Source organism: Salvia hispanica, chromosome 6 (genome assembly GCF_029641045.1).
Source record: "Salvia hispanica isolate PSC_SH4W2 chromosome 6, Shi_PSC_v1, whole genome shotgun sequence".
In the NCBI taxonomy this organism is placed as follows: Eukaryota; Viridiplantae; Streptophyta; class Magnoliopsida; order Lamiales; family Lamiaceae; genus Salvia; species Salvia hispanica.
Window position 1 is genome coordinate 38,661,085 of NC_142697.1, and position 24,630 is coordinate 38,685,714.

Genomic DNA, 24,630 nt, shown 5'->3' on the forward strand with positions numbered 1-24,630 from the left:
TCATCAATGTTATCAGCTACTCTGTATATAAGATTATATGCTTCTCTTCAAATGCCCTTCATTCTCTAACTACTTCATATTTACCTACAGGCTTGTCTGAGTTGCTGGTAAAAGATGCTATATCTTATGTCTTTCTAAACCCTCATATCTGGGTCCACACAGTTTACAAGGTGCAACGCGAGCTATACATGTTCCTTATCCAGCAATTTGATAATGATCTGAGGTTGCTCAAGAGTCTTTGTAGGCTTCCTCGTGTTCTTGATATTATTCGGCAGTTTTACTGGGGCAATGCTGAGACCAAACGTGCTGTCAGGAGCAAGCAGGCCTTGACAGACCAAATTGTCGGAGAGAAACCTGACAGTGAAGTACATAAAATCCGTCTTCTTTTATTGAGTCTTGGAGAGATGAGTCTCAGGTACTTTATGTGTTGTAATGCTTTTACATCTGATTCTGTATTTATGTCAATACTTACTGGGTAGTGCTTCTGTTATATTTTGTAACACTCATTTAGTTATTCTAATGGTTATTTAAATTTGTAGGGAGCATATAACTGCATCTGACATAAAAGCACTCATTGCGTTTACTGAAATCTGTCAAGATACGGCTTGCATTGAAGACATCTTAAATATGATCATACGTGCAGTTTCCGACAAACAACTCCTTGCTTCCTTTCTGGAACAAGTGAACATAATTGGAGGTTATCACATATTTGTAAATCTTCTGTCCAGGTAGTTATTTAATTTTGTGATGCAATGCCCTAATATAGAAAGAATGACAAAGATGACATTTACTTCTATACTATTTCATGGAATTTTCAAACATTTGGCAACACTGAGTGTTTGGATCTGGTATGATGTCATTAATAATTCTTGGCATTGTTTCTAATTCTTTCAACTTATTTTTCATCTTAATGTGCTGAAATTTTCCTGCAATTTGTAGTTATTGAGTTCTTTACATCATGCTAAAGTATTTAGTGGAGTGACGGGAACCTATTTTAGGTGAAGGAATGTCAGAGTGATCTTCAGTATATTTAGCAGTTTTATCACCTCCACTGTCCACTCTTTACCAGAATGTTTCAAAATCTTTTGAGCTATTATAAATACGTACAAAAGCATGAACACTGTTTTGTTGCTTAAAACTTGGTGGTTCTGGTTCATATACTTTTGTGTCTATCATTACTGTAGGGATTTTGAGCCAGTTAGACTGCTTGGGTTACAGTTTATTGGAAGACTTCTTGTTGGTCTTCCTTCTGAAAAGAAAGTGTCCAAATTTTTCAACATTGCAGTGGGGCGATCTAAATCTTTATCTGAAGGTCATAAGAAAGTCAGCTCAGTTACTCAAACATTTTTTGTCATAGTATCGGACAGGATCTTCAAATACCCCCAGACAGACCTTCTGTGTGCTACACTGTTTGATGTTCTCCTAGGTGGTGCTAGCCCAAAACAGGTGCTTACAAAAGTTCAATCTATTTTATCAGGGTGTTCACATTTATCTCTTTGTAGGTTAAAATATATGCAGCAGAATTTACAATTATTTCTGCCTTGCCTGCAGGTTTTGCAGAAGCAGAACCAACCTGATAGACAGAAAAACAGCAGGAATAATTCTGAGTTCTACCTTCCTCAAATTTTACCTCTCATTTTCAAATATTTGTCAGGTTGTGAGAATCGCACTTCAAGAGTGAAAATCATGGGTGATTTATTAGATCTACTAGATTCAAATCCTTCAAATATTGAAGCTCTTATGGTACTAATTTTTTGCTTGCTGTACTCTGTCAAGAAAAATAAATTCCTCTAAAATACGTCAATGTTTTATGTAGGAAAATGGGTGGAATTCTTGGTTGTCAGTCTCCGGAAAGCTTGACGTGTTAATAAATTACAAAGTGAAAATAGGAACTTGTGATGATTCTGAAATAGATGAGCAACAGATGGTGAAAAGTATTTACAGTCTTGTGCTTTCTCACTATGTTCTTTCCGTGAAAGGTGGCTGGCAGAATTTAGAAGAGACTGTGAACTTTCTGCTTATTCAAAGTGAACAAGTATTTCTACTACTTCTTCATAGAACTTATAATTTTTTCATTTTCTAAATTACCAAAGAACAAACTCCGTGAAAGTCATGTTTCTACAGGTTGGCATCTCGTATCAGTCATTTGTTCGTGATATATATGAAGATTTGACCCAGAAGCTAATAAACTCATCTGCTGAAGAAAATATTTTCATCTGTCAGCCATGTCGAGACAACACATTCTACCTTGTAAAGCTAGTCGATGAAATGCTCATCTCTGAATTAGATAATCGGCTTCCGGTATGTTGTTTCTATTCAATCTCCATTAGCCGATGTGCCCATGCCCCATTAGAATATGACTAATTATCCTTCACTTCTAAATAGTGAGACTGCACTTCATCTTTCATAATTGTAAGACACTTTTAAAGTTTGCTCCTAGGTAAATAATAGTACTCCCTCCGTCCAAGGTAGATGTCAAACTTGGGTAACACTTGGGGTAGTGATGGCACGAAATTTTAGGAGATATTGTTTTGTGTATTAAGTGTACAAAGAAAATACTCTCTGTCCCAAGCTACTAGATGCATTTATTTTTTGCACGCATTTTGAAAAAATGATACTCCCTCCGTCCCCATCCCCAAAGAATATGCACTTTGGGTTCGGCACAGGTTTTAATGTAAAATTGGTAAAGTAAGAGAGAGGTAGAGAGAAAAAGTAATTAAAGTATTGTTAGTGGAGAATGGGTCCCACCTCATTAGAAAGAAAAGACTTTCTAAAATTAGAAAGTGCATATTCTTGTGGGACGGACTAAAAAGGAAAGAGTGCATATTCTTGTGGGACGGAGGGAGTAATAAATAGTTAAAACGAGTATAGTAAGAAAGAGAATAATATAGAGAAGACTCTCTTTTCACTTTAACTATTCCCTCAGTCTGCCACTAGAAGTCCCGGTTCATTTTTATAAATGATAGACCCCACATTCCACTAATTCATTATACTCATGTTTTATTACTCCTTTGAACTTGGGAAATGGAACGAGTTTTAATGCAAAATTAGTAAAGTAAGAGAAAAAGAGAAAAAATGGGTAAAGTAAGAGAGATGAAGAGAAAAAGAAACGCATCAAGTATCTTCGGTTGGAGGGAGTATATTTATTGAGTCGTTTCTTTTTGCACCTGTTTTGAAAAATGATTATAAATAGTTAAAATGGAGAGACTAAAGTTAGGAAAAGAATAATATAAAAAGGCTCTTCTTTGTAGTATTTTCTCTTTTATTTTTATTTTTCTTCACTTTAACTATTTATTTTCATTTTTGCAAAACGAGTGTATAAAAGAAATGACTCAACTACCTCGGGACAGAGGGAGTATATTAGGAGTAAGATTTTTTTAAAGAAATAGGAAGTGTGACATCTTTTGTGGGATAAACTAAAAAGAGAAGTGTGGGAGTAATAAATTGACAGTTTTTTTTTTTAGTTTTTGTTGAATTGTCAATAAAGCACTAGATTTAATACTTAGGGGTGTAATACTTAGGGGTGGGATTAGAGTATGGAGAATTCATTAGTGTATTTTTATTTCGTAATTATTTTATACTCTCTTTGTTCCATTTAAAATGAAACGTTTTCCTTTTTTGTTGTCCCATTAAAAATGAAACGTTTTCCTTTTTGGTTCCATTAAAAATGAAACGTTTCTTAAGATGGATCTGACTTACTTTACTCTCTTCATTATCTCACAAAACAACACTAGAAAATTCCGTACCGAAATCCAAATGTTTCATATTTATTGGGACGGAGGGAGTACATGGTGGTAAATAACAATTTTGCTCAATGTTATCAATACCAAATGCATTATAATCATATGATTACCCCTATCTAATACTCCCTCGGCCCCATAGAAATAGGCCATATTTCCTTTTTCGTCCGTCCCATACAAATAGTCCATATCCATTTATGGTAACCTTTTTCTCCTTCTCTTTTACTTTATCATTTATGGGTCCCACCATCCACTACACAATTTCAACTGTTGTTTTCTCCTTCTTTCTTACTTTAACAATTACACATTAAAATCTGTGCCAACCCTGGAGGGACTATTTCTATGGGACGAAGGGTGTATGATGGAAAGGACAATTTTGACATTTGACTATATGATTCTGAAATGGCTATTTCTTCACAAACCCATTTTGGAAATCAATTTATAAAAATGTTAATTTCCACGTTACTTTTTAAATTTAAATTATTTTTTTCCAAAAAATACACTCCCTCCTCCGTTCCAACTTTTAGTCGAGTTGTATTCCTTTTCGGCCCAACTTAGTTGAGTCATTTCCTTTATGGCAAAAAGCAAGACATCTAATTACTCTACTTTATTCTCTCTTTTATCGCTCCTACTCTATTTTTTTCTCCTATTTTATTTTATCTTCATATTCCATTCACCATAATTTCTTAATTTCGGTGCCCAAAAGAAACCCCCCAACTAAATTAGGATAGAGGGAGAATCAAAGTAAAGGTAATTTGATAAGGATAATGAAATTCTAATTGCATGATATTATAAATGTTGAAAAATGATATTATGGCATAGGAAAAATGTTTTTTTATACTTCCTCCGTCCCAAAAGGATATGCACTTTGGGTTCGTCACAGAATTTAATGCAAAATTGGTGAAGTAAGAGAGGTAGAGAGAAAACGTAATTAAAATATTGTTAGTGGTGAATAGGAATGAGAAAATAGTTTCAAAAATTAGAAAGTGCATATTATTCTTGTTGGACGGACTAAAAATGAGAGAGTGCATATTCTTGTGGGACGGAGGGAGTTTGTGATTATGATATTCTGATGATGGGAAAATGATATGATGTTGGCATTCAACAATAATGATATTGTGTTGAATTGAAAATTATTTGTATTTTGCTTCAGATGGAATATTAATTATTAAGAAAATGATACTCTATAAAAGGAAAAAGTTACTTTTCATGTAACGATGTTAAGGCATCAACTTCTTGGATGACCTATTAATTGGTACTTCTTCCGTCCCAACTATAAGAATACGCTTTTCTTTTTAGTTTGTTCCCAATAAGATTACACATTTCTATTTTTAGAAACAATAAAATACTCCTTCCGTCCAATAAAAGATGTCTTATTTTTCTTTTTAGTTTGTCCCATTAAAGTTGTCACACTTCCATTTTTAGAAAAAAGTTATACATTACCCCTGCGTGCAATATTAAACCATAAAAAATGACATGATATTGATGATTAATCTGGACCATCTAATGCCAGATCCTATCCGTGCATCATGGTTTCAATTTTTCCTTGATTTTCATGAACTGAAGAACTAAGTGTAATGGAAACATCCCTATAGTTTCAAGATGGCGTGCCCTTAGAAAAGTCCAAAGAATATGATAGAAGATAATCCTTTCTGGGATGCCATTTTGTTTATGCAATTTTTGGTTGTTGAAATAGATATTCCTTGTCGCTTATATACTTGCTTACTTATTTTAAAATGGTGTAGGGTGAACTATATCCTTTTGCATCACATGTTATTCTGTTGTATAAAAGAAACTTTTTTCCCCTTTCAACAGTTTCCAGCATGCAGCTCCAAGTTTTCTTCTCATTTTCCAGAACTAGATAACTGCCCAGACTTTAATGATGCTTTAGTTGAAGCCTTGCAGGGAGAGCCTGCCAATAACTTACCTGGGTATCATCATCTTTGCTATTAATTTGGGATTCGAAGACGTTGACTGCATCCATGATTCACCTGAACTTCTATGTATTCTTTTTAATATAGTTCACTTTTTTCTTAATAGGAATTATGGGATTCAGAACAAACATTTCTTAAATGAAGATGAAAAAATCTGTGATGAGTGGTGGAATTTATATGACAACCTTTGGATTATTATCAGTGAAATGAATGGAAAGGGACAGAGCAAAAGTTTACCAATGTCTTCATCATTTTTAATGCCATCTTTAAGCCAAAGAGCCCGTGGCTTGGTAGAATCATTAAATATCCCAGCTGCTGAGATGGCTGCAGCTGTGTCAGGGGGGATAAGCAGTGCACTAGTTGGAAAACCAAATAAAGCTGTTGATAAGGCTATGCTCTTGAGAGGGGAAAAATGCTTAAGATTCGTTAACCGATTAATGATCCTCTATCTTTGTAGAACATCACTTGAGAGAGCATCTCGTTGCGTCCAACAAGTTGTTCCTGCGTTGCCTTTCCTTTTGACTCCTGATGATGACCAGAGCAAGAGTAGGCTGCAACTTTTTATCTGGTAATAAAATTTATCAACTGCAGCTGAAAAATGTTTGCAGGATCTGTTTTTAATGTCTGGTTCATTAAATTATTATTTGGTGGTTTTTTATTAATAAAGAAATGTACTCCCTTCGTCCCATAATAGATGTCACACTTTCCTTTTTAGATTGCCCCTTGCCCCACAAAAGATGTCACATTTCCTTTTTTTAGAAAAATTTCTCTCACATTACTATAAATCTCACATCTCCTAAAATCCCGTGCCATCTTTTATGGGACGGGGAGAGTATGTTTTAGGTAATGACCGCTTGATTTGTGCACAGGTCCTTGCATGCTGTTAGGTCACAGTATGGAATGCTTGATGGTGGAGTTCGTATTCATGTTATATCCAGATTGATACGTGAAACTATCAATTGCGGGAAGTCAATGTTAGCTACAAGCATCATGGATAGTGATGATTTGTCTGATTTAGGTAGTACATCAAAGGAAGGGAACTCTATATTGAATTTCATCCAGAAAGATCGCCTTCTCGGCGCGGTATGTCTCTTTTCTTCCCAGGTTTTATTATAGTTAGCTACTGCGCCTACATAATATTGGATTCTTGTCATATGCACCCAAATGAATACATAAAACTTTAGATAAACTGGAAAACATATTAATATGTACAAATTTATTATTTTTCTCGGTAACAAGAAGGGTGGTTTATTCCCAGTTAAGGTGAGGGTTTTGAATCCCTAAATGTGCCAGCCGACCACTGCACGGTTGAGTAGTTTCTGTTAAAGTATACCTTCAAAGTTTTGCCAAACTGGAGAGTGAGGTACAAGTGAAAACTGCTTAGCCATCCATTGGCCCAGAATCTTCTTGTTACTCGTCAAATTTTCCTTTGGTCGCAGGCAAAGTGTTTTTTTTTGTTTCTTCTTTTTCTTACTAAGGATATCATAAGCGGAACGAGATTTTCTGTTGTAATTATCGAGATAAGAAAACCTGTGAAGTGATACTTTTAAAGAGTTGTTGCTATTACTTCCTGTTATCTAAATCTATATTTTGCAGGTCGCGGATGAGGTCAAATACATTAAGAGTGTGTCAGTAGATCGAAATTTGCAATTAGATGAGCTGCGAAGTAAAATGGAAGAAAATATGTCTTTAGAATCTACTCAAAAGAAAGCTTCTGAGGACCAGATACAGAGTAGTTTAAGTGCCATTCTTTCTTCCGATGAAAGTAGAAGATCTTTTTGCCAGCTCTCTATGGATGAAGACCAGCAAATTGTATCTGTAATATATGAATATCTTTGGCTTGCTTCCTTGATTGTATAAAATTTTCTATTCTTGCACGTAGTATGCTCACATCTAAGTTTACCTTGTACAGGAGAAGTGGGTTCATATCTTCCGCTTGCTAATTGATGAAAGGGGTCCATGGTCTGCTAATCCGTTCCCCAATAGCATAGATGCACATTGGAAACTTGATAAGACCGAGGACGGATGGCGCCGTAGGCAAAAGTTAAGACGGAATTATCATTTTGATGATAAGCTTTGTCAGCCTTCCTCCACTTCATCTAACAATGAGGAACTTCTTTCTGCCAATGATGGCAAATTTGGTTCGGGGAGTGTCACCTTGGAGAAAATGAAACAATTTTCTGTTAAAGGAATTCAAAGAATTACTGACGAAGGATCTTCAGAGCCAAATGAAAATGAGGATGAATCTAGCCAGCAACAGATTGTTGAGATTGAGGATACATCAGGCAGACAAGAGGTGACAAGAGAAAGTACTGAGCAGGAAATTTTGCAAGATAGAGAAGATTACCCGCCGGTAACAGAATCAGAGACCAGCGAGGTATGATTTGAGCATCTATAGTGAAGCCATAGAGCAACGACCACTCTTATCTCCAATGTTTTTTGCTTTTCTAATGTATTTGCAGGTTCTCATGGAAGTACCCTGTGTTCTTGTAACACCAAGGAGGAAATTATCTGGGCGATTGGCAATTATAAAGAAATCCTTACATTTCCTTGCTGAGTCTTGTGTCGAAGGTACAGGAGGATCACCTGTTCAGAAACCTGAACATTCTGGAGGACCTCAGAGGCAGAAGTTTCTAAAATGGCCCACAAGTTTGAATGGAGATGCTGAAAGACTAGGTTACCCAGAGAATTTTGATATAGTTATTGGAGACAGATGTCAGAAGCAGCATATAAGTACTAAGCGGCACCGGTGGTGGAACATACTAGATGTACTTATCCCTTTTTATGCTTCTTTTTTGTTACTGTCTTACACATTATATGGGTATACCTAATTGCCATTTGTTCTTTGTGCTTGCAGGTTAAGGCTGTCCATTGGACTCGGTTCTTGCTGAGAAACACTGCAGTAGAGATCTTCTTTGTTAACTCTATTGCACCAATATTTTTGAATTTTGCTTCTCAAAAAGATGCGAAGGATGTCGGAAGTTTGATAGTGAAAACCAGAAATGAATCTACGTTAAAGGGCTACAAGGAAAAGACCGGAGTTATTCCTTTTGTTGACAGACGCGTAGCTCAGGAAATGGCAGAAACCGCTAAGGAAAGATGGAGAAGAAGAGAGATGACTAACTTTGAATATCTGATGATTCTCAATACCCTTGCAGGAAGGTCATACAATGATTTAACCCAGTATCCCGTCTTTCCTTGGATATTGGCGGACTATACATCTGAAACTCTTGATTTGAAACAAGCAGCCACTTTCAGAGATTTATCAAAGCCTGTTGGAGCCCTTGATCCTAAACGATTTGAGGTTGTTAAATTTTTACCTTACTTATCCAGGACATTGTCCTTGTGCGATTACTACATCTTTTACTTATTTTTCAATGATTCAGGTTTTTGAGGATAGGTACCATAACTTTGTAGATCCTGATATTCCCAGGTAATTTGGCCCCTCGATGTATTTTATGTTCCAATTTCCATGATTTGAATCTATATTATCTTGCTCTTCATGTTCTCTCCCTCTGCTTCCTTCTACAGTTTTTACTATGGATCTCATTACTCAAGCATGGGTATAGTGCTGTATTACCTACTTCGGTTAGAGCCATTTACAGCCCTCCATCGCAGTCTGCAGGCATGATTTTGCTACCCACAATTACTTGGTTTTTCTCCTGTTATTGAATTACTGTTCCATTTTGAAATCTGATACTGGTTATGCATTCGAAGAAGTTAATTTCTTTCTTCTATCGTAGCCTACTCAAGATTTTACGGCTTTTTTTGTTTTCTTTGATTTTCTTTGTTTCTGTAGTTCCATCTTGATTGTTTTAATTTATCATTATTGTCATCTTCATTACTGTTGTTGTCATCATCATATCGCCATTATTGTTGTTATTAAAAAATCCATCCGTCCTGTGTCTTCAATCAGGGTGGTAAATTTGACCATGCAGACCGCCTCTTTCACAGCATTGAAAGCACATACCGAAACTGCCTTACAAATACAAGTGATGTGAAGGAATTGATTCCTGAATTCTTTTACATGCCAGAATTCTTAATGAATTCAAACTCTTACCATTTTGGAGTAAAACAAGATGGGGAACTAATACGTGATGTTTGCCTCCCCCCATGGGCAAAGGTATCTTTTATTTCTCAACTTATTTCCAATCACTTCCTTTTGTATCTTGTTTTCTAAAGGTGGTTCTCTCAGCCCTTGGGACAAACTCTTGAATTTTCTTGTCACGTTTCCACTGTTTTAGATTAATTAAAAAACTTACAACTGTGAGGATTGAGTAATTGCAATTTTGGTTTACCCTTCTTGTGGTTTCTGTTTGTTCTATGAGCTAATTGACTTGATAGTGCTCCCTCCAAGTGATAGCTTTTCCTAGTCTGCTCTTGTTGTTAGATTAATTAAGAAGAGTGGTGGGAGGAGCTTGTGAAAAATAGATTACTTGAGGCTATGCTTATTCTTTTTATCAGTATTTGCTGATCAATTTCTTTGCCCTCATATTGTTACTAGCATTCATTTTTATCTTTTTTGGTATTTAATTTGATAATTTAAGATGTTCTAATAAGAATCTTCCATCAAAACAATCTCCAGGGCTCAGCAGAAGAATTTATCAGCAAAAACAGGGAGGCCCTTGAAAGTGAGTATGTTAGTTCAAACCTTCACAACTGGATTGATTTGGTGTTTGGTTACAAACAGCGTGGAAAACCAGCAGTTGAGGTAAGATACTTTTAGCTTACTCTATGTCAAGACCTGTGATTATGAATTTCTACCTGATCTGTGATATTGGTGTACAGGCTGCAAATATTTTTTATTATTTAACCTATGAAGGAGCTGTAAACATGGATAACATGGAAGATGATCTGCAAAGGTCGGCCATAGAAGACCAGATTGCTAATTTTGGTCAGACACCCATTCAGATTTTTAAGAAGAAACACCCAAGGCGGGGGCCTCCAATCCCAATTGCTCATCCTCTGCGATATGCTCCTGGGTCTATCAATTTAACCTCTGTTGTTCCATGTTCAATTAATTCTTCATCAGCTGTGGTTTACATCAATGTGTTGGACTCGTACATTATCTCTGTGGACCAGAGCCTCAGCATATATGTTAAAACCTGGTTGACAACACAATTGCAATTTGGTGGGAATTTTACATTCTCTGGTTCTCAGGTGCGATGTTAATTAATGCATGTAGAAGATTTTTTTACTATAATTTAGTATAATATAAGTGCATCTGCCTTGAACTTAAAATTTTATGTAGGATCCCTTTTTTGCTATTGGTCCGGATGTACTCCCTCCTTATAAAATTGGAAGTCCTTTGACTGAAAACTTTGAGCCTGGAGCACAGTGCTTTGCAACCTTGCAAACACCATCTGAGAACTTCCTCATTTCTTGTGGCAACTGGGAAAACAGTTTCCAGGTCCTGTCCCTTAATGATGGAAGGATGGTGCAGAGTGTCAGACATCATAAAGACGTCATTAGCTGTGTTTCAGGTAAGAGTCTTACCATCTGGAAATTATAACAGTTTCATTTTACAATTGGTTATATTAGTTATTAGTTATAAATTATAATGTCGTAGTCCTAGAGCTTACAGAAGTCATAAACCAAAATTCTCAAGAGTCGGGCTTTCTTAATTCTCTAAAGATAAACCGAACGACAAACCCTCGAGTAGGAAGAAGTATAAATCTCTAAAACTTGAAACAAATGCGAATAAAACCATTAGAGTGCATGTCCCTGTCAAATAATTGAAAATATCCAACGGGTGAACCGAAGTCCACCAGCCGGTATCAGATGACAGGTTAGCCAGCTTACCTGCACCTTGATTACCTTACAGAAAAGTTTTCAAAAAAAAACTGAAAAACTTTAAGCTGAAGCCTCTCCAAAATACTAATGCATCGAGAATCTAGGCGCTACTGGAGCTGGACTTCATCTGAAACAGTGATAACAAGGTCACACAGACATGGAGTCAGACTCCAGCCAAAGAAAATGCCAGCCTTGACCATAATCTATCTGAATAGATGTAATAATAAAGTAGAACCAATATTGTCATAACATCATCAATGACTAAATGAAACAATAACCTCGTGAGTAAAACAATTTATGCTTTCCCACATATTATGTAATATGATGCCTATGTTTATTGTCTAGCTTACTAGAAATGCAACAACTAAATGGTCAACCTCAGAATATTGGCCTAGGGAGGCTGACAAAAGTGTGGAGAAACAAGCATAACTTGAAATTCAAGGGCAAAGTGATATTAACTTTTATTTTCTCTGATAACCCAATAATAAAAAATAATGGAAACTGGAGAACAATGCATTGGCTGGGAGCTTGTTAAATCCCTATATCTTAACTTGTTCTTTAAAACCTTAGTAATTCTAGCCAAACATTACATGTAAGTTCAGATCTCTTGTTATATTGAACTTGGACTTGGCTGTTAATCAGAATTTGATAATATATGATATAAGGCTAATACCAATGTAAATCATATTTGTGTTTAAAAGTGGATTTCTTCTGTCTTATCTGTTTTGCAGTTATCCTATCGGTTCATATTTCCTTGAAAATTTGTTTATATCTGAATTACCATTTGTAACTTTGCAGTGACAGATGATGGGAGCATACTTGCTACCGGAAGTTATGATACCACTGTTATGGTGTGGGAAATTCTTCGTGTTAGATCTGCTGAAAAGAGATCTAGAAACACACGGACGGAGCTTTCATGGAAAGACTGCATCATTGCTGATACTCCATTTCATATTCTCTGTGGACATGATGACATCATTACATGCATATGTGCAAGTAATGAGCTTGATCTAGTAATAAGTGGTTCAAAAGATGGAACTTGTGTCTTCCATACTATACAAGAAGGTAGATATGTGAGATCTATTCGACATCCTTCTGGCAGACCATTGTCCAAGCTTGTTGCTTCTCGCCATGGCCGGATTGTCCTGTATGCGGATGATCTTAGTTTGCATCTTTTTTCCATAAATGGGAGGCACGTTTCAACTGCTGAGTCCAATGGCCGCCTTAGCTGCATTGAACTGAGTAGTTGTGGTAACTTTCTTGTTTGTGCTGGAGATCAGGGACAGATTACAGTACGCTCTATGAACTCCCTTGAAATTCTTGTGAAATATACTGGTTTCGGAAAATCAATAAATTCACTTTATGTGACCCCTGAAGAATGCTTCATAGCTGGGACTAAAGATGGAAACCTTCTAGTATATTCCATTGAAAATCCCCAACTCCGTAAGGCTAGCCTTCAGAAGAACTCCAAGTTAAAAACATTTGTGACCTAACTTCATAAGTTCAGTTGTGGATGCACAAGTGAAAGGGAGCGCCATCCTGGTATGAGGTATGTAGAACTATATCTGTTTTCAAAATCTTGTGGATATATCTGTTGTATGTTTGTTGCATATTATTCCCTGCTAACTAATGTTACCCTACATGCTGGCGGGTTTAGTCAAATTGTTATATAGTAGTACATTTCATTTGACAAGCTGGTTGTTCCTGGTGAAATTTTAAACACAAGTATATTTTACTATTTTAGTGCTGCCATTCTCTAGATCATTGTCAGTTTGTGAACTTGAAAAAGAATTCTCCCAGATCAATCCATTTGAGCCATAGAAAAAGTTGTGGTGCTAAAGTTTTGTCTTGCATCCTTAAAACCAATATCAGCCAGCAAGGGTACCATCCCCTTGATTACTACTCTATTTGACCTCAGATGCAAGATGCTGTTGTTGGTCGTCAAAATTTTACTGGTCAGCATTGGGACTCAGGTGCTTGATATGGAGCGTCCAAGTGCAAGAGCAGCACACGTGCTCTGTTTTTCCTCATTCTTGACATCTTGAATACCGGGATCAAGATGTTGGAAGGTGGTAGGGGCAAACAAGGTTGCCTCTGGCATGCAAGTTTTTGACTACAGAGAGAAATGTACATGCTCTTAAATGCAATGAAAGGACTAATGTATGATAAAAGGAAGGAAATAGTTGTAGTATGCAGAAGCTGACATATGAAAAATAACAGAAGAGGGACAAACCTACGCAATCAGTGCGATTTGTGCAGTGTTGTAAATGTAATATAGGACACTCTCTGTATTGACAGTAATGCATTTACATTTTGTATGTGCACTTGAAACTAATTTGTGAGTGAGTTGTGCCAGTTGCAGTGGTTGATGTATATTATCCACTCTCTTACACACAAATATGACATATTTCAACTCTCTCAAGAAATTGCCTTAGAAGTCAATTTAGTTTCCCGCAACAGCGTTTATGAATTTCTCATGCAACTGAAAAAAGCTGTCGTCTTTTCATAAAGTCCAAAGATCTCGCATATTTGTTAAAAACAAATTCTGGTCATACAGAACACTAATTAAAGATTATATTTAACTCGATAATCCGATCATCCGTTAATTTTACATATAGACCATAAACCAAGACATAAACTCTCTAACTTGAATTTAGACTAAAGGCTATTTGTGGTCCTAAACATATGACGATTTTGGACTAAAACATTATCTTTTGAATTATTGCATCCTGAACAAATGAAAACGGTCCGGATTTAGTCCATTTTGGATGGAGTCGTCAAATTTTTAACAATCAACGACATTTAAGTGAATTTTGACTAGATTAATAGCTTTTAATTTGAATATTTAGGACCACAAATAGCCTTTAGTCTTTTTATAACAAAACAATAACAAATGTTAGGTTACAATATTAAAAGAAAATTGAGGAGTCTCCTACTTCATATTCAAATTAAGAGTTATTAATTCAGTCAATATTCACTTAATTGTCGTTGACCGCGGAAAATTTGACGGTTCTATCCAAAATGGACTAAATTCGAACCGTTTTAATTTGTTCAAGATGCAATCATTCCAAAAATAATGTTTTGGAGCAAAATCATAAAATCATCATATGTATAGGACCACAAATGGCCTTTAGTCTAGAATTTATTATACTACTTAGTAGGACAACGAAGTTTTTTGGATATGTACGAGACCAAATTTAGACTAGAATATTGCAGTAATTATATGTACGAGACCAAACTGAGACTAGAATTTATGCATGATATTTATTGGGCGCAAAATATAAGCGAGCAAGACTATGGAAGACAAAACCATTGTCTGTTTATTCCGTTTCCTTGAAATAAGTGGCTATCAGTCTCTTGCACAAGGCAATTATTTCATTGCAAATTTATCCACTTCTGATGGCGGGTAAAATGTGACAATTTTCACCTTCCCGTTCAGTTTAAAACCCCTCGATGACAAAAATGTCAAGAAAAAGAGTTGTTTTCCAAGTAATTTTAGGGGTACATATCATCAACATTGCACTCCCCTAAGAAAACCTTGACGGTTTTTGGTGTACCACAACTCCCTTCGGCTATTAGAGCTCTATCATTGGCAGCCATATGTGCAATAATCTTGTAGATCATTTCAATCTGCAATCAGCAACAAGTACAAAACAGTCATTAACTTGTCGTGTCATGTATATAAAACGAATTACAAAGTGTCCTTACTTCCTCAGGAGCATGGCAACGATCAGCTATTTCTTCAAGTGTTAATGGTTCAATGGGTTGTTGGCAGCTAAAATGTACAAAAATGTAGGCAATATTAAAATCAGTGTCCAAGTTTTCGATAATAAATTCTAAATTGCATAGAATAGAAAGTTCAAAATTGCATGTAATATCAGCTCATGTAGACCTCTACAACTTTAACAAGCTTCAAGTGATCACAGTGAAGCAGTTATTATCAATAATATTCCTTCCTAGTCACATGAGAATGCAAAGCCAAAAAGTCAATTGAATCAAATCTGTACCTTACATAAAAGAAGCAATTAAACTAAGTTTCACCTGGTTAAAACCACCACCAACTTTTGCAAAAATCCTTTCAGATTATTTGTATGATCTAGACTTTGTCCTTTGCAATTAATCAGAGAGACTACTTCATCTTTACAGTTGTAAGCGGGAGAATTGATGCTTTTACAGTTTTACTCTTCTAATTTCTCACAAAGTTCATCATTATTTTACAAAAAGCGAAATTGGCAATAAAGCTTTGTTGCCAATCTAGGAATCTAAATTTCCCCCAATCGACCATTAAATAAGTTATATTACCTTGCTTCATTTAATACAGCAAGAACGCGTTTTTGAAGAGCTAAAACTTCTCCTGCTGCTTTTTTGCCCGCTTCAACTCCTGCAGATATGTAGCAAGAAATTTTGTATTCCACACTAAGATCATAGAAAGAAACCTTAAAAATAACAGATGTCTACATGTCAACAAGAAGACTTTGCTGCATTGACAAACACATGTTCAGCTGCAAGAAATTCACAAGGTAAGTGCAATGTTATACCGGGTTGATGATAGGCATTGATGTTGACCAATGAGGCATAAATCCCAACTGCTCGCTCGTAAAGGGCTACCAAAGCACCAACGGACCTGGGTGTCACCTCTTGCACAGTGACTGTAATAGACTCTCGGTTATTGGCATATAAAGCAGATCTGGTCCCCTGTATATAATATTTAAACCACTATATAAATATATGTAGACAAAAGCAATATGTATAGAACTTACACTTTGTACTCAAACAAACAATTCTAGGATCATTATCATGGAATCACAGATCAAATATGTAAACAAGCTGTCTCCCGCAGTTGAATGATAAGTTGACAAGGGAACAAAATGTAACCTGTAAGAATCCAAATAGATAGTCACCACAGGTGACACCTGGTTCAAGCTCCCAATCATGACCAGGGGGTCTATCTCGTAGTACTTCAATGAACGTGACAAAAAAGTTGTGCACCCCGTCTCTGAGCTGTTGAATGTATCTGATGGGAGAGAGGTTGGTGGAGAGATCTTAAGATAATTGCGGTACAAATCTCATCATTTGGATTAAAAAAATATATGTATGTATTAAAATGTGAATAAAATACATACGCATGCTGATCAGTGCTTCCCTTGTTACCATAAACACTTAGCCCTTGGTTTACCTACAATGCACAAGGTGGTTCAGTAAATTTATGGCTATTCATTGACATTGACTGCTGTAATATCTGATACAACTTGTTATTAAACAGAAAAATAAAGAGTAGTTCAGCAAACTTTAAGTACCCGGTTGCCATCCAGATCAAACTCCTTTCCAAGTGATTCCATGACTAGCTGCTGCAAGTATCGACTGAACAATAATAAGCTGTCCTTGTAAGGAAGGACAACCATATCCTACAGTAGCCATAAAACAAAGTTTCATTTCTATCCATAATAGCCACTTTGAAATACTCAAAAGATTGAAATCCTTATGCATCACACTGTTTGCAATCAGAATATAACATACCTTCGATCCGACTCCATCTGCTGCCCAATACCAACATAAAGCTAGCAGCGCTGCTGGGTTATCCCTGACCTGAATAATATATGATTAAAAGCCTATAATGCAGTTCCTCTGTTTCTGCCATATGATTCATCTCAACAGTTACACTAATAGATACCTGACACCAGGATGTATACAGCTAAAACATGAAACATAATTGTCGGAAAAAAATTTTTGGCAAGTACCATAATCAAGAAAAAGTGTATTATGAATGAACTTGGGCACCTGGATTAGCAAAAGGAGGGAAGATTGTGTGAAGAACTATTACTGAAGCGATATGTGGGGTATGTTTGGACTCTTTGGTTAGAACCGAAAGGGTGTTCTTCTAAATAAAGAGTAATCGCATGCTTATGGGTCACGACATGGCGGTATAAGGACGAGGACTTTAGGGTTTTTATGTGAATGATATTTTTAGAGACTGGAGTGCAATTCTACGGGATTAAAAATCAGGTAGACATTGATAAGAGTAAAGGCATGTGAACAAATGAAATGAACTAAAGATATATTGAAACGAAATGCTTTACAACTGAACAACAAATAACAGATTATCCTCCAAAGAGGCCAACAGCCTACCATTCTTCCAGTGAGGAGCTATATATACTATAAAGATTATATAAAGACTCCTACTTCTACTCAAACTCGAAAGTGAACTAATCCTAGAAGATTAATGACTCGAGACTATTTAAAAAAATCATTTGATAAAAAGTGTGAAAAGATGAAACTATAGTCTTACTAGTTTGGTTCTGTTGGCTTCATCCATCAATGCTGCACCAGCTAGCATTTCTTTAATATCAATTCCCTGAGAAGATCATGCAAATTTTGGAGGCATTAGTTCTTCATATCAAGAATAAGCAGCTTAAAGAAAGAAAAAGTTAGTAACAGTATATAATAAAATAAATAAAAACCTGAAGCGCAGCTGCAAGTAAACCAACAGCAGACATCTCTGACGTTCTACCACCCACCCAGTCAAACATGGGAAATCTTGCTAACCAGCCCTCAATCCTGGCTGTGTTATCAAGCAATGAATTCTCTTGTGTAATTGCAACACCCTGTGCACAAAAATATCATAGATGATATAAGAAGTAGAAAATCTATGCAATGCTTGTCTGCTCGCATAAATACAGGTACTAAGTGCCAGCAAATATTCACAAAGACATTCAAGTAACTGTTGCCAATATGTAAGCGAGCAAGCAAATGCATTCTGCTGCATCCCAATTAGCCTTGCAGTTGCTTTAAACCAGGATGCAAAAGTCACTTATATAATTAAAAATGCAGGAAGGTAAAAAACTAAGACAAATACCTGTTTTGCGAAATCCAGACCAGCTTCACGGAAGGCTTTCTGAACTTCAAGTAGACCATTCCTTGTTTCGGGTGTGCCTCCACTCTAAAATGCCAAAAAGAAGTATTATTGGATTTACAGCATTTTCCAAGCCATAAACATGAAACAGAATTAACTATAAGATGGTTTCCACTAATACCTTTGAAACCACTATTACAAGTGTAGATTCTAGCTCACTGCCAAGCTGCGCTATCTGATGATCAATCCCAGCTGGATCTGTATTGTCAATGAATCTTATCTGGAAATGTTATGGAATAAAAGAATTAGGACACAAGCACATACAGCTAAACTAATGGAATTGTGAGATCAAGAATAAGATTACTATCAAAGCTTGAAGTTTCTGGAACTATATTATAACTCTGATTTTTTTCATAATCTTTGTTGCTCATAACCAGGCATGGATATGTAAAAAAATAAAAGCATGCTCCCCACCCCAAACCCCCCAAATAAAACAAGATACATGAGGAACTTTCAGGAAAAAATGAATTAATTCTGAAGTTTCCAATAAAATGCCATTTCCTTGTAATAGGTAAAGCATACATATCAAGAGATTCCATCAAAGGTGATAGTTGTGAAAGTTGAAATGAGAGAGTCAAGGAAAAACAAGCTGCTCATGGAAAATATTACTGAGCATTCTGATACACAAAAGATTGTGTTTACTATATACCTTAAGTGGGGGATTATCAGGAGCCAGTGCCTCTGCAACAAATTGTGGCCCCAGAGCTGAACCACCAATTCCAATAGAAAGGATTTGGGTGAATCTTTCTTTCTGAGGGGGCCTAATCTGCATCGTAAGAAACTCAACCTCAGAAACAACAAGAATATTGGCCACGAAAAAGAAAGATTCATCCATTATCTGGCTTCATTTGAAATCTATTCCTAGCACCTTATATGAAAAAACTCAGAGAGTTTTGTTCTAAAAAGAGATCTATTTATCTCTGCCATATCTGTATTCCTTGTTACTACTATTAGGTAATGCAATTCAGCTGGAGACCAGTGCGAAAAACCTAATTGAATCCCCATGGGTAGATTCACGAATCAGTGATCAAGCATCGAATTCCCCAATTTGAAAACCCTATTTCAATTGAACAATTAAGGAATCAGAAATGGTAAAAGGAAACTGACCTTACCACTGATGACAAGGTCAGCAAAATCACAGATACTCTCCAACGTAGTCTCGATCTGCTGAGTGAGGATAGCTTTGGGGGCGAGCTTGGGATTCCTGAGCCAATAATGGCCAACCATCCTGCCCTCATCCGGATTGGCAATCGCCCCTTTCTCGAGCTCCTCCATGTCGGTGAAGGCCTTCTGGAGGCGGGGCTCCATTTCGCGGAAGAATTCGTCGGTGAACCCGACCCGGCTGACGTCCAGGTAGAGCCCCAGCTCCTTGTGCTGGTACAGCCAGTCCACGTACCTCTTCCACAGCTCGCGGGGGTCCTTCTCCAGCGCGTGCGCCGACGAGCGCACGGCGGCGTCGGCGGAATTGGAGAGCGTCTCCGGGGGGACCTGGCGCGCCACCCTCAATTGGGCGGCGGGGTGGGAGAAGAGAGAGGGGGTGGTGCGGTGGGTGAGGGAGTGCGGGGTGAGCTTGAAGGAGAGGCCGCCGGAGACGGAGGAAGCCATAGTGGAAAATCAATTAAAATTGGATGTGTGAGTGAGTGAGAGATGAATAAAATTGGGTATGGCGATGGATCAGATGAGAGAAGACGAGAGAATGAGATTCGCCATTGGGTTTGTCTTGTCGTCTCCTCTGCAGAGCGGTGTGAGAAAGAGAGAGGGACTGATTGTTTGTTGCAGAGAGATTGTTTTTGTTTTTGACTTTCGATATTTTCGAGTGTATTTGGTTTGCCAACTCAGCTGATGTAATAATCTAACTGCTCCTATTTTGTGTTTATTTATTAAAATAATTAATGCCTTCTCTAAACCCTAATGATATGATAATTATTAATTACGGCTCAATTTCTTTGTGTCCCAACAAATTTCAAGGGTTAAAGTTAATTTTTATAAGTATATGAATATGATATGAATATGAATTTCGGTGTATCTGTAGCGTGTGATCTTGTGTGTCCATTATTTGTATGAAAAAATAAATCAAATAAGTGGAGTACTAATATTAATAATAATATTAATTACTGGTTACTTATTTATATTGAATAGTAGGAGTATAATTTTAGTTTAGAATTTAACCACCTGATTCAATTATTTACAAATTTAAATTTTCAGGTCTGCAATTGAACCTTTACTTTACATTATCCGCCTTCCATTAATCAGTACCGTTTTAATCAGTAATTCCTTTGTGAAATTGCTTTATCTAGTTATAATTAACTTTATTTTAATGCTCGTTGTATGGCTTCTTCATGATTAGTTTCTTTATTTTTATATTTCTTTTATTATATTCTCTTGTTGTATTTGTAGGCACGTGACCATTCAACATTTCACTATTCACGGTATGAGACATCAACTTTGAACAAAATATTATACTCCTGTCCGCCATTAAGAGTTTCATTTATGAACGGCAAGAGTTTTAAGAAATGTTGAAAAAAGTAGATGGAAAAAAAATTAATAGAATAGAGGTATCACTTCTATATATTAGTTTTAAATGAAATGTGAGTGAAATGAGTTAGTGGAAGATGAGACCCTATTACCATTTATGGTCAAAGTGAACCGAGACTCTTATTCGCAAACGGACTAAAATAAAAAAACGAAACTCCTATTCGCGAACATAGGGAGTACTATTTAATAAAACAACATGGAAATAGAATCATATCATACTTGTTTTATGGAGTACATTAGCTTAGTGGGACTTGCGACTGTGATGCAGGTGAAGTTATAAATTTAATAGTACTACATATGTGTCTTAAAATTCTAGATATTTTTTATCGTAATTGAAAAAAATATGTAAGAGGCTTTTTATCTTACCCAAAATAATATAGTAATTATATCAAATAATCACTAAAACAGTACTAAAATAAATCAGAACATAAGAGCACTCCCAATGGTCTCCCTTATTTCTCCCTAACTCCTGCCACATCAGCACCAAAATTTATCCCCAGTTTTTAGCCAACTTTTAGCCAACTTTTAGCCAACTGCTCCAATGATTTCTCCCTTATTTCTCCCTAACTCAACATTTCATTTTTACATCATCATTTTTAATATTATTTAATTTTCCCTACAAATGTGTTTAATAAATAGATTTATAAATGAACAATTCGTCGTTGTATTAATCATTGGAAAATATAATACAACGAGAAAAAAAAATTACAAATAAAAAACCAAAAAAAACAAGGATTTAAAAAACTAAGAAGGAGGAGCGTCCGGCGAGAGGCCCATCTTGATCTTCATATTTTGGATGGTCGACCAGAGGGACTGCTTCTCTTCTGGGGTTCCGCCGCCGGTGAAGTACAGCGTGTAAAACTGCGCCAGAGTGGCGGCATTGGAAGAGAACGTGGCTTGTTGTAAGAACGGGGATTCCGACTGGGCATCCGACGATGCGCCCTTCCCCTTCCGCCTCCCCTTCGCCTTCTTCGCTCCCACAGGGCGCTCGTGCGGACCATCCCCAGTCAAGTCGATGGGGGTCGCGCTTCCCTCACTCTCCCCACCGCTAAGTCGCGAGTGCACCGATTTCCCGTGCAGCGCGCTGTGCATCTCCGTCCGGAATTTGGGGAGATCCTTCAGCCTATCATAGATTTTCCAATACTTGAAGCCCTTCGACAAGAACTGGCCACTATACATCCGGATGGCCTCATCTCGGACCATGTGCTCGTTCTGGCCACTCGTCATGTTCGTCATCAAGTTAGAATATATACCGTTGAAATGGCCGCAGTCCCTCAGGAGGCACTCCCAATGCCGGCGGATCGCCTCGCTGCCATGGTCCTTCATCGAGGCAGTCTTGTTGGTCGTGTACTTCTCCGTTACCTGCGCCCAGAACATGATCTCCGTCCGGTAGTTGCTGCGCACCGCGTCCTGCGTCGTGTCCGCCCAGTAGTTGGCTATCAGCTCGGACTCTTCGAGAGTGTAAGTAGTCCTTGCCCGCTTCGCCTTCTCATCGGAAGCCGTATTAGTCGTAGCTGTCGACGCCGGCGCCTTCCCCTTCCCGCTCCTGGAAGGCGGCTCGGCGGGCGTTTCTTCCACCTCGTAGTCGTCCGTGCTGAGTGTCGGATCCGTTGTGTACGTCGCGGCCTGAGATTCTTCGTCGCCTGGGGTTGATCCAGGGGTGTCAAACAACGATGTGACTATCTGGGGGCGATACACATCGTCGGCTGGAGAGGGCATGCTGAGGGCAGACTGGAAGTACGGAGAAAGTCTGCGTGGCGTAGGAGTCTGCAATGGGGACGGACCCGCGTATGGATATTGGCCGGGAGGAGAACCCATCGACAACAACGAGCTCATCCACTGCTCATTTGCTTCATCAGTGTTGGGAATTTGCGAACTCGACTCTTTGCCCTTACCCTTACTTTTTCGGGAATTTTTCCTATTTGAACTCATAATTTTGAAAATTGAATATAGAAGATTGAGAAAATGAAGATTGTGTGTGATGAATGGAGGAGGAGGAAGAATTATATATAGGGGAGTAAATAGCCGTTGGGTACTTAAAAAAAAAAAAAAAACGCCAAAATAACGCCGAAACGCCTACAGTGGCCGGCGAATTTTCGGCGATTTCTCGGCGATAAATCGGGAACCGGCGTTAATTCGGTAGAATTAACGCCGGAAAAACGCCGAAAAGCCCCCAACGCCGGCGATTTCTCGGCGATAGCCAGCGTTTTAACGCCGGTTTCTATCGCCGACAGCGTTGAGAGTGCTCTAATGTGTATATCAAAATTTGTGAAAGCATGCATTTCCGTAACAGTAGTAGTACTGTAGTAGGGATAGTAAGAGTATACGAAATCTGATCCAAAACTACATACGTATTTAAATGAAAGTCGAATTCGAAATATTAACTAGTACTACTATAAAAAGATTACCATTATTATTAATTCAATAATAGTATACTCTATTTAATAAACTTGTAGAATCAGAGTTTGAGATTTTGCGATAAAATTTTTATCTTGAATTTGTTAGAGATGTCTTAAAATGCAATAAGAGGATGCATGCGGTATAATGTAAGGTAGTATTATGAAATGAGGTAAGAAAAAAAATGTCTTAAAACAAAGATTTTGATCTTTAATTTCCCTTTAAAAAGTGGCGCACCAAGAAAATTGACAAATGTTATATTGGTCGTCCATTAATTATATGGATGCGATGATGAATAATGATATTTTAATTAATTAATCTTGAATATTAGTCTCAAATAAAACTTATTTTACGAATTTAAAATAAAACTCATGATTTATGTTGGACAAAATAATTGTTAAAAAGCCTATGTATAATTCACTCATTATTTTATTGCAGATATTTACCATTGTCATTTCACCAAGACTAATAAACAAGTTTGATTGATTGTAGTAGATATTAAGGAATTATTCAAACAAATAAACTCACGAGATTCCAAGTGGTATTATCACGACGCATGAAAGAATACTTTAATCTTTGCTGAAGTATGTGCCTACGTACAATGGTCAACTGTGAACATTGTTGATGGACAAGAAAAATCAAATTAAGAGTCATGATTTCATTGATTGCGATAAAAACTTTACTTTTTTTTACCCTAAGAGCATGTTTGGTTGCCAGGATTCTGTGTGGGAAAGTAATCTGATTCCTTAAATTTTAAATTCCTGTGTTTGTTTCAGTTTTTAATCAAACTGGGAAAGTAATCAGAATCCGAGAACAAGGAAAGTTAGTACAATTTTTCAAATTTCTGAATCCTAGCTTTTCTTAGTTATTCTTTTTCCCAGTTTTAGGATTCTTACATATATAATGCAATATAGTATAGTTATTATTATTATTATTATTATTATTATTATTATTATTATTATTATTTACAATGTTTTAAAAATAATTTTAAATATAAATCATACTACTTAATTTTAGAAAATAAATAACTATGATTAAATTTATCATAATTATAACTTATTTTATAATAATTCATAATAATAATTAATAATTTATAAAATAAATAAAATATAATTATATAATATAAATCGTATGATAAATAATTTTTATTATTTTTATAAATTAATAATTAATCAATAAAGTTATAGTATGATAAATAATTATTATTATTTATATAAATTAATAATTAATCAATAAAGTTATAGTGTAATTTTCATTTATTAAATTTATTCACTTGTAACATCCTTAAATATTATAATTATAATACTAATTATTATTATTA

At 36.5% G+C, this 24,630-nt stretch overlaps 2 protein-coding genes across 5 annotated transcripts in view; one reads left to right on the forward strand and one right to left on the reverse strand.

Moving 5' to 3' along the window:
* LOC125206044 (binding protein) overlaps positions 1–13,840 on the forward strand; it is a 28,972-nt gene extending 15,132 nt beyond the window's left edge. For 3 of the 4 annotated variants that reach the window (XM_048105320.2, XM_048105322.2, XM_048105323.2), the window contains exons 21-41: positions 91–415; positions 540–728; positions 1,185–1,446; positions 1,552–1,743; positions 1,817–2,035; positions 2,125–2,301; positions 5,556–5,671; positions 5,781–6,242; positions 6,544–6,757; positions 7,271–7,492; positions 7,587–8,051; positions 8,137–8,442; positions 8,532–8,978; positions 9,061–9,107; positions 9,206–9,299; positions 9,591–9,797; positions 10,260–10,385; positions 10,463–10,834; positions 10,926–11,157; positions 12,266–13,016; positions 13,386–13,840. In XM_048105320.2, coding sequence (XP_047961277.2) covers positions 91–415; positions 540–728; positions 1,185–1,446; positions 1,552–1,743; positions 1,817–2,035; positions 2,125–2,301; positions 5,556–5,671; positions 5,781–6,242; positions 6,544–6,757; positions 7,271–7,492; positions 7,587–8,051; positions 8,137–8,442; positions 8,532–8,978; positions 9,061–9,107; positions 9,206–9,299; positions 9,591–9,797; positions 10,260–10,385; positions 10,463–10,834; positions 10,926–11,157; positions 12,266–12,960 — 5,369 coding nt within the window. In that variant the 3' untranslated portion in view covers positions 12,961–13,016; positions 13,386–13,840. The remainder of the gene's footprint in view (positions 1–90; positions 416–539; positions 729–1,184; positions 1,447–1,551; positions 1,744–1,816; positions 2,036–2,124; positions 2,302–5,555; positions 5,672–5,780; positions 6,243–6,543; positions 6,758–7,270; positions 7,493–7,586; positions 8,052–8,136; positions 8,443–8,531; positions 8,979–9,060; positions 9,108–9,205; positions 9,300–9,590; positions 9,798–10,259; positions 10,386–10,462; positions 10,835–10,925; positions 11,158–12,265; positions 13,017–13,385) is intronic. The other variant, XM_048105324.2, reaches the window with a different exon arrangement.
* A 926-nt stretch (positions 13,841–14,766) lies between these two features.
* PGI1 (phosphoglucose isomerase 1) lies at positions 14,767–20,170 on the reverse strand. Its single transcript, XM_089061753.1, has 14 exons — positions 19,485–20,170; positions 19,027–19,143; positions 18,499–18,597; positions 18,321–18,404; positions 17,926–18,069; positions 17,754–17,819; positions 16,985–17,053; positions 16,765–16,872; positions 16,591–16,643; positions 16,343–16,481; positions 16,006–16,162; positions 15,770–15,848; positions 15,176–15,242; positions 14,767–15,097 (listed from the first exon to the last, which is right to left on the reverse strand). Exons 1-14 carry the CDS (start codon positions 19,980–19,982, stop codon positions 14,963–14,965), a joined length of 1,815 nt encoding a protein of 604 aa, XP_088917879.1. The 5' UTR covers positions 19,983–20,170; the 3' UTR covers positions 14,767–14,962.
* Positions 20,171–24,630: the final 4,460 nt, after the last annotated feature.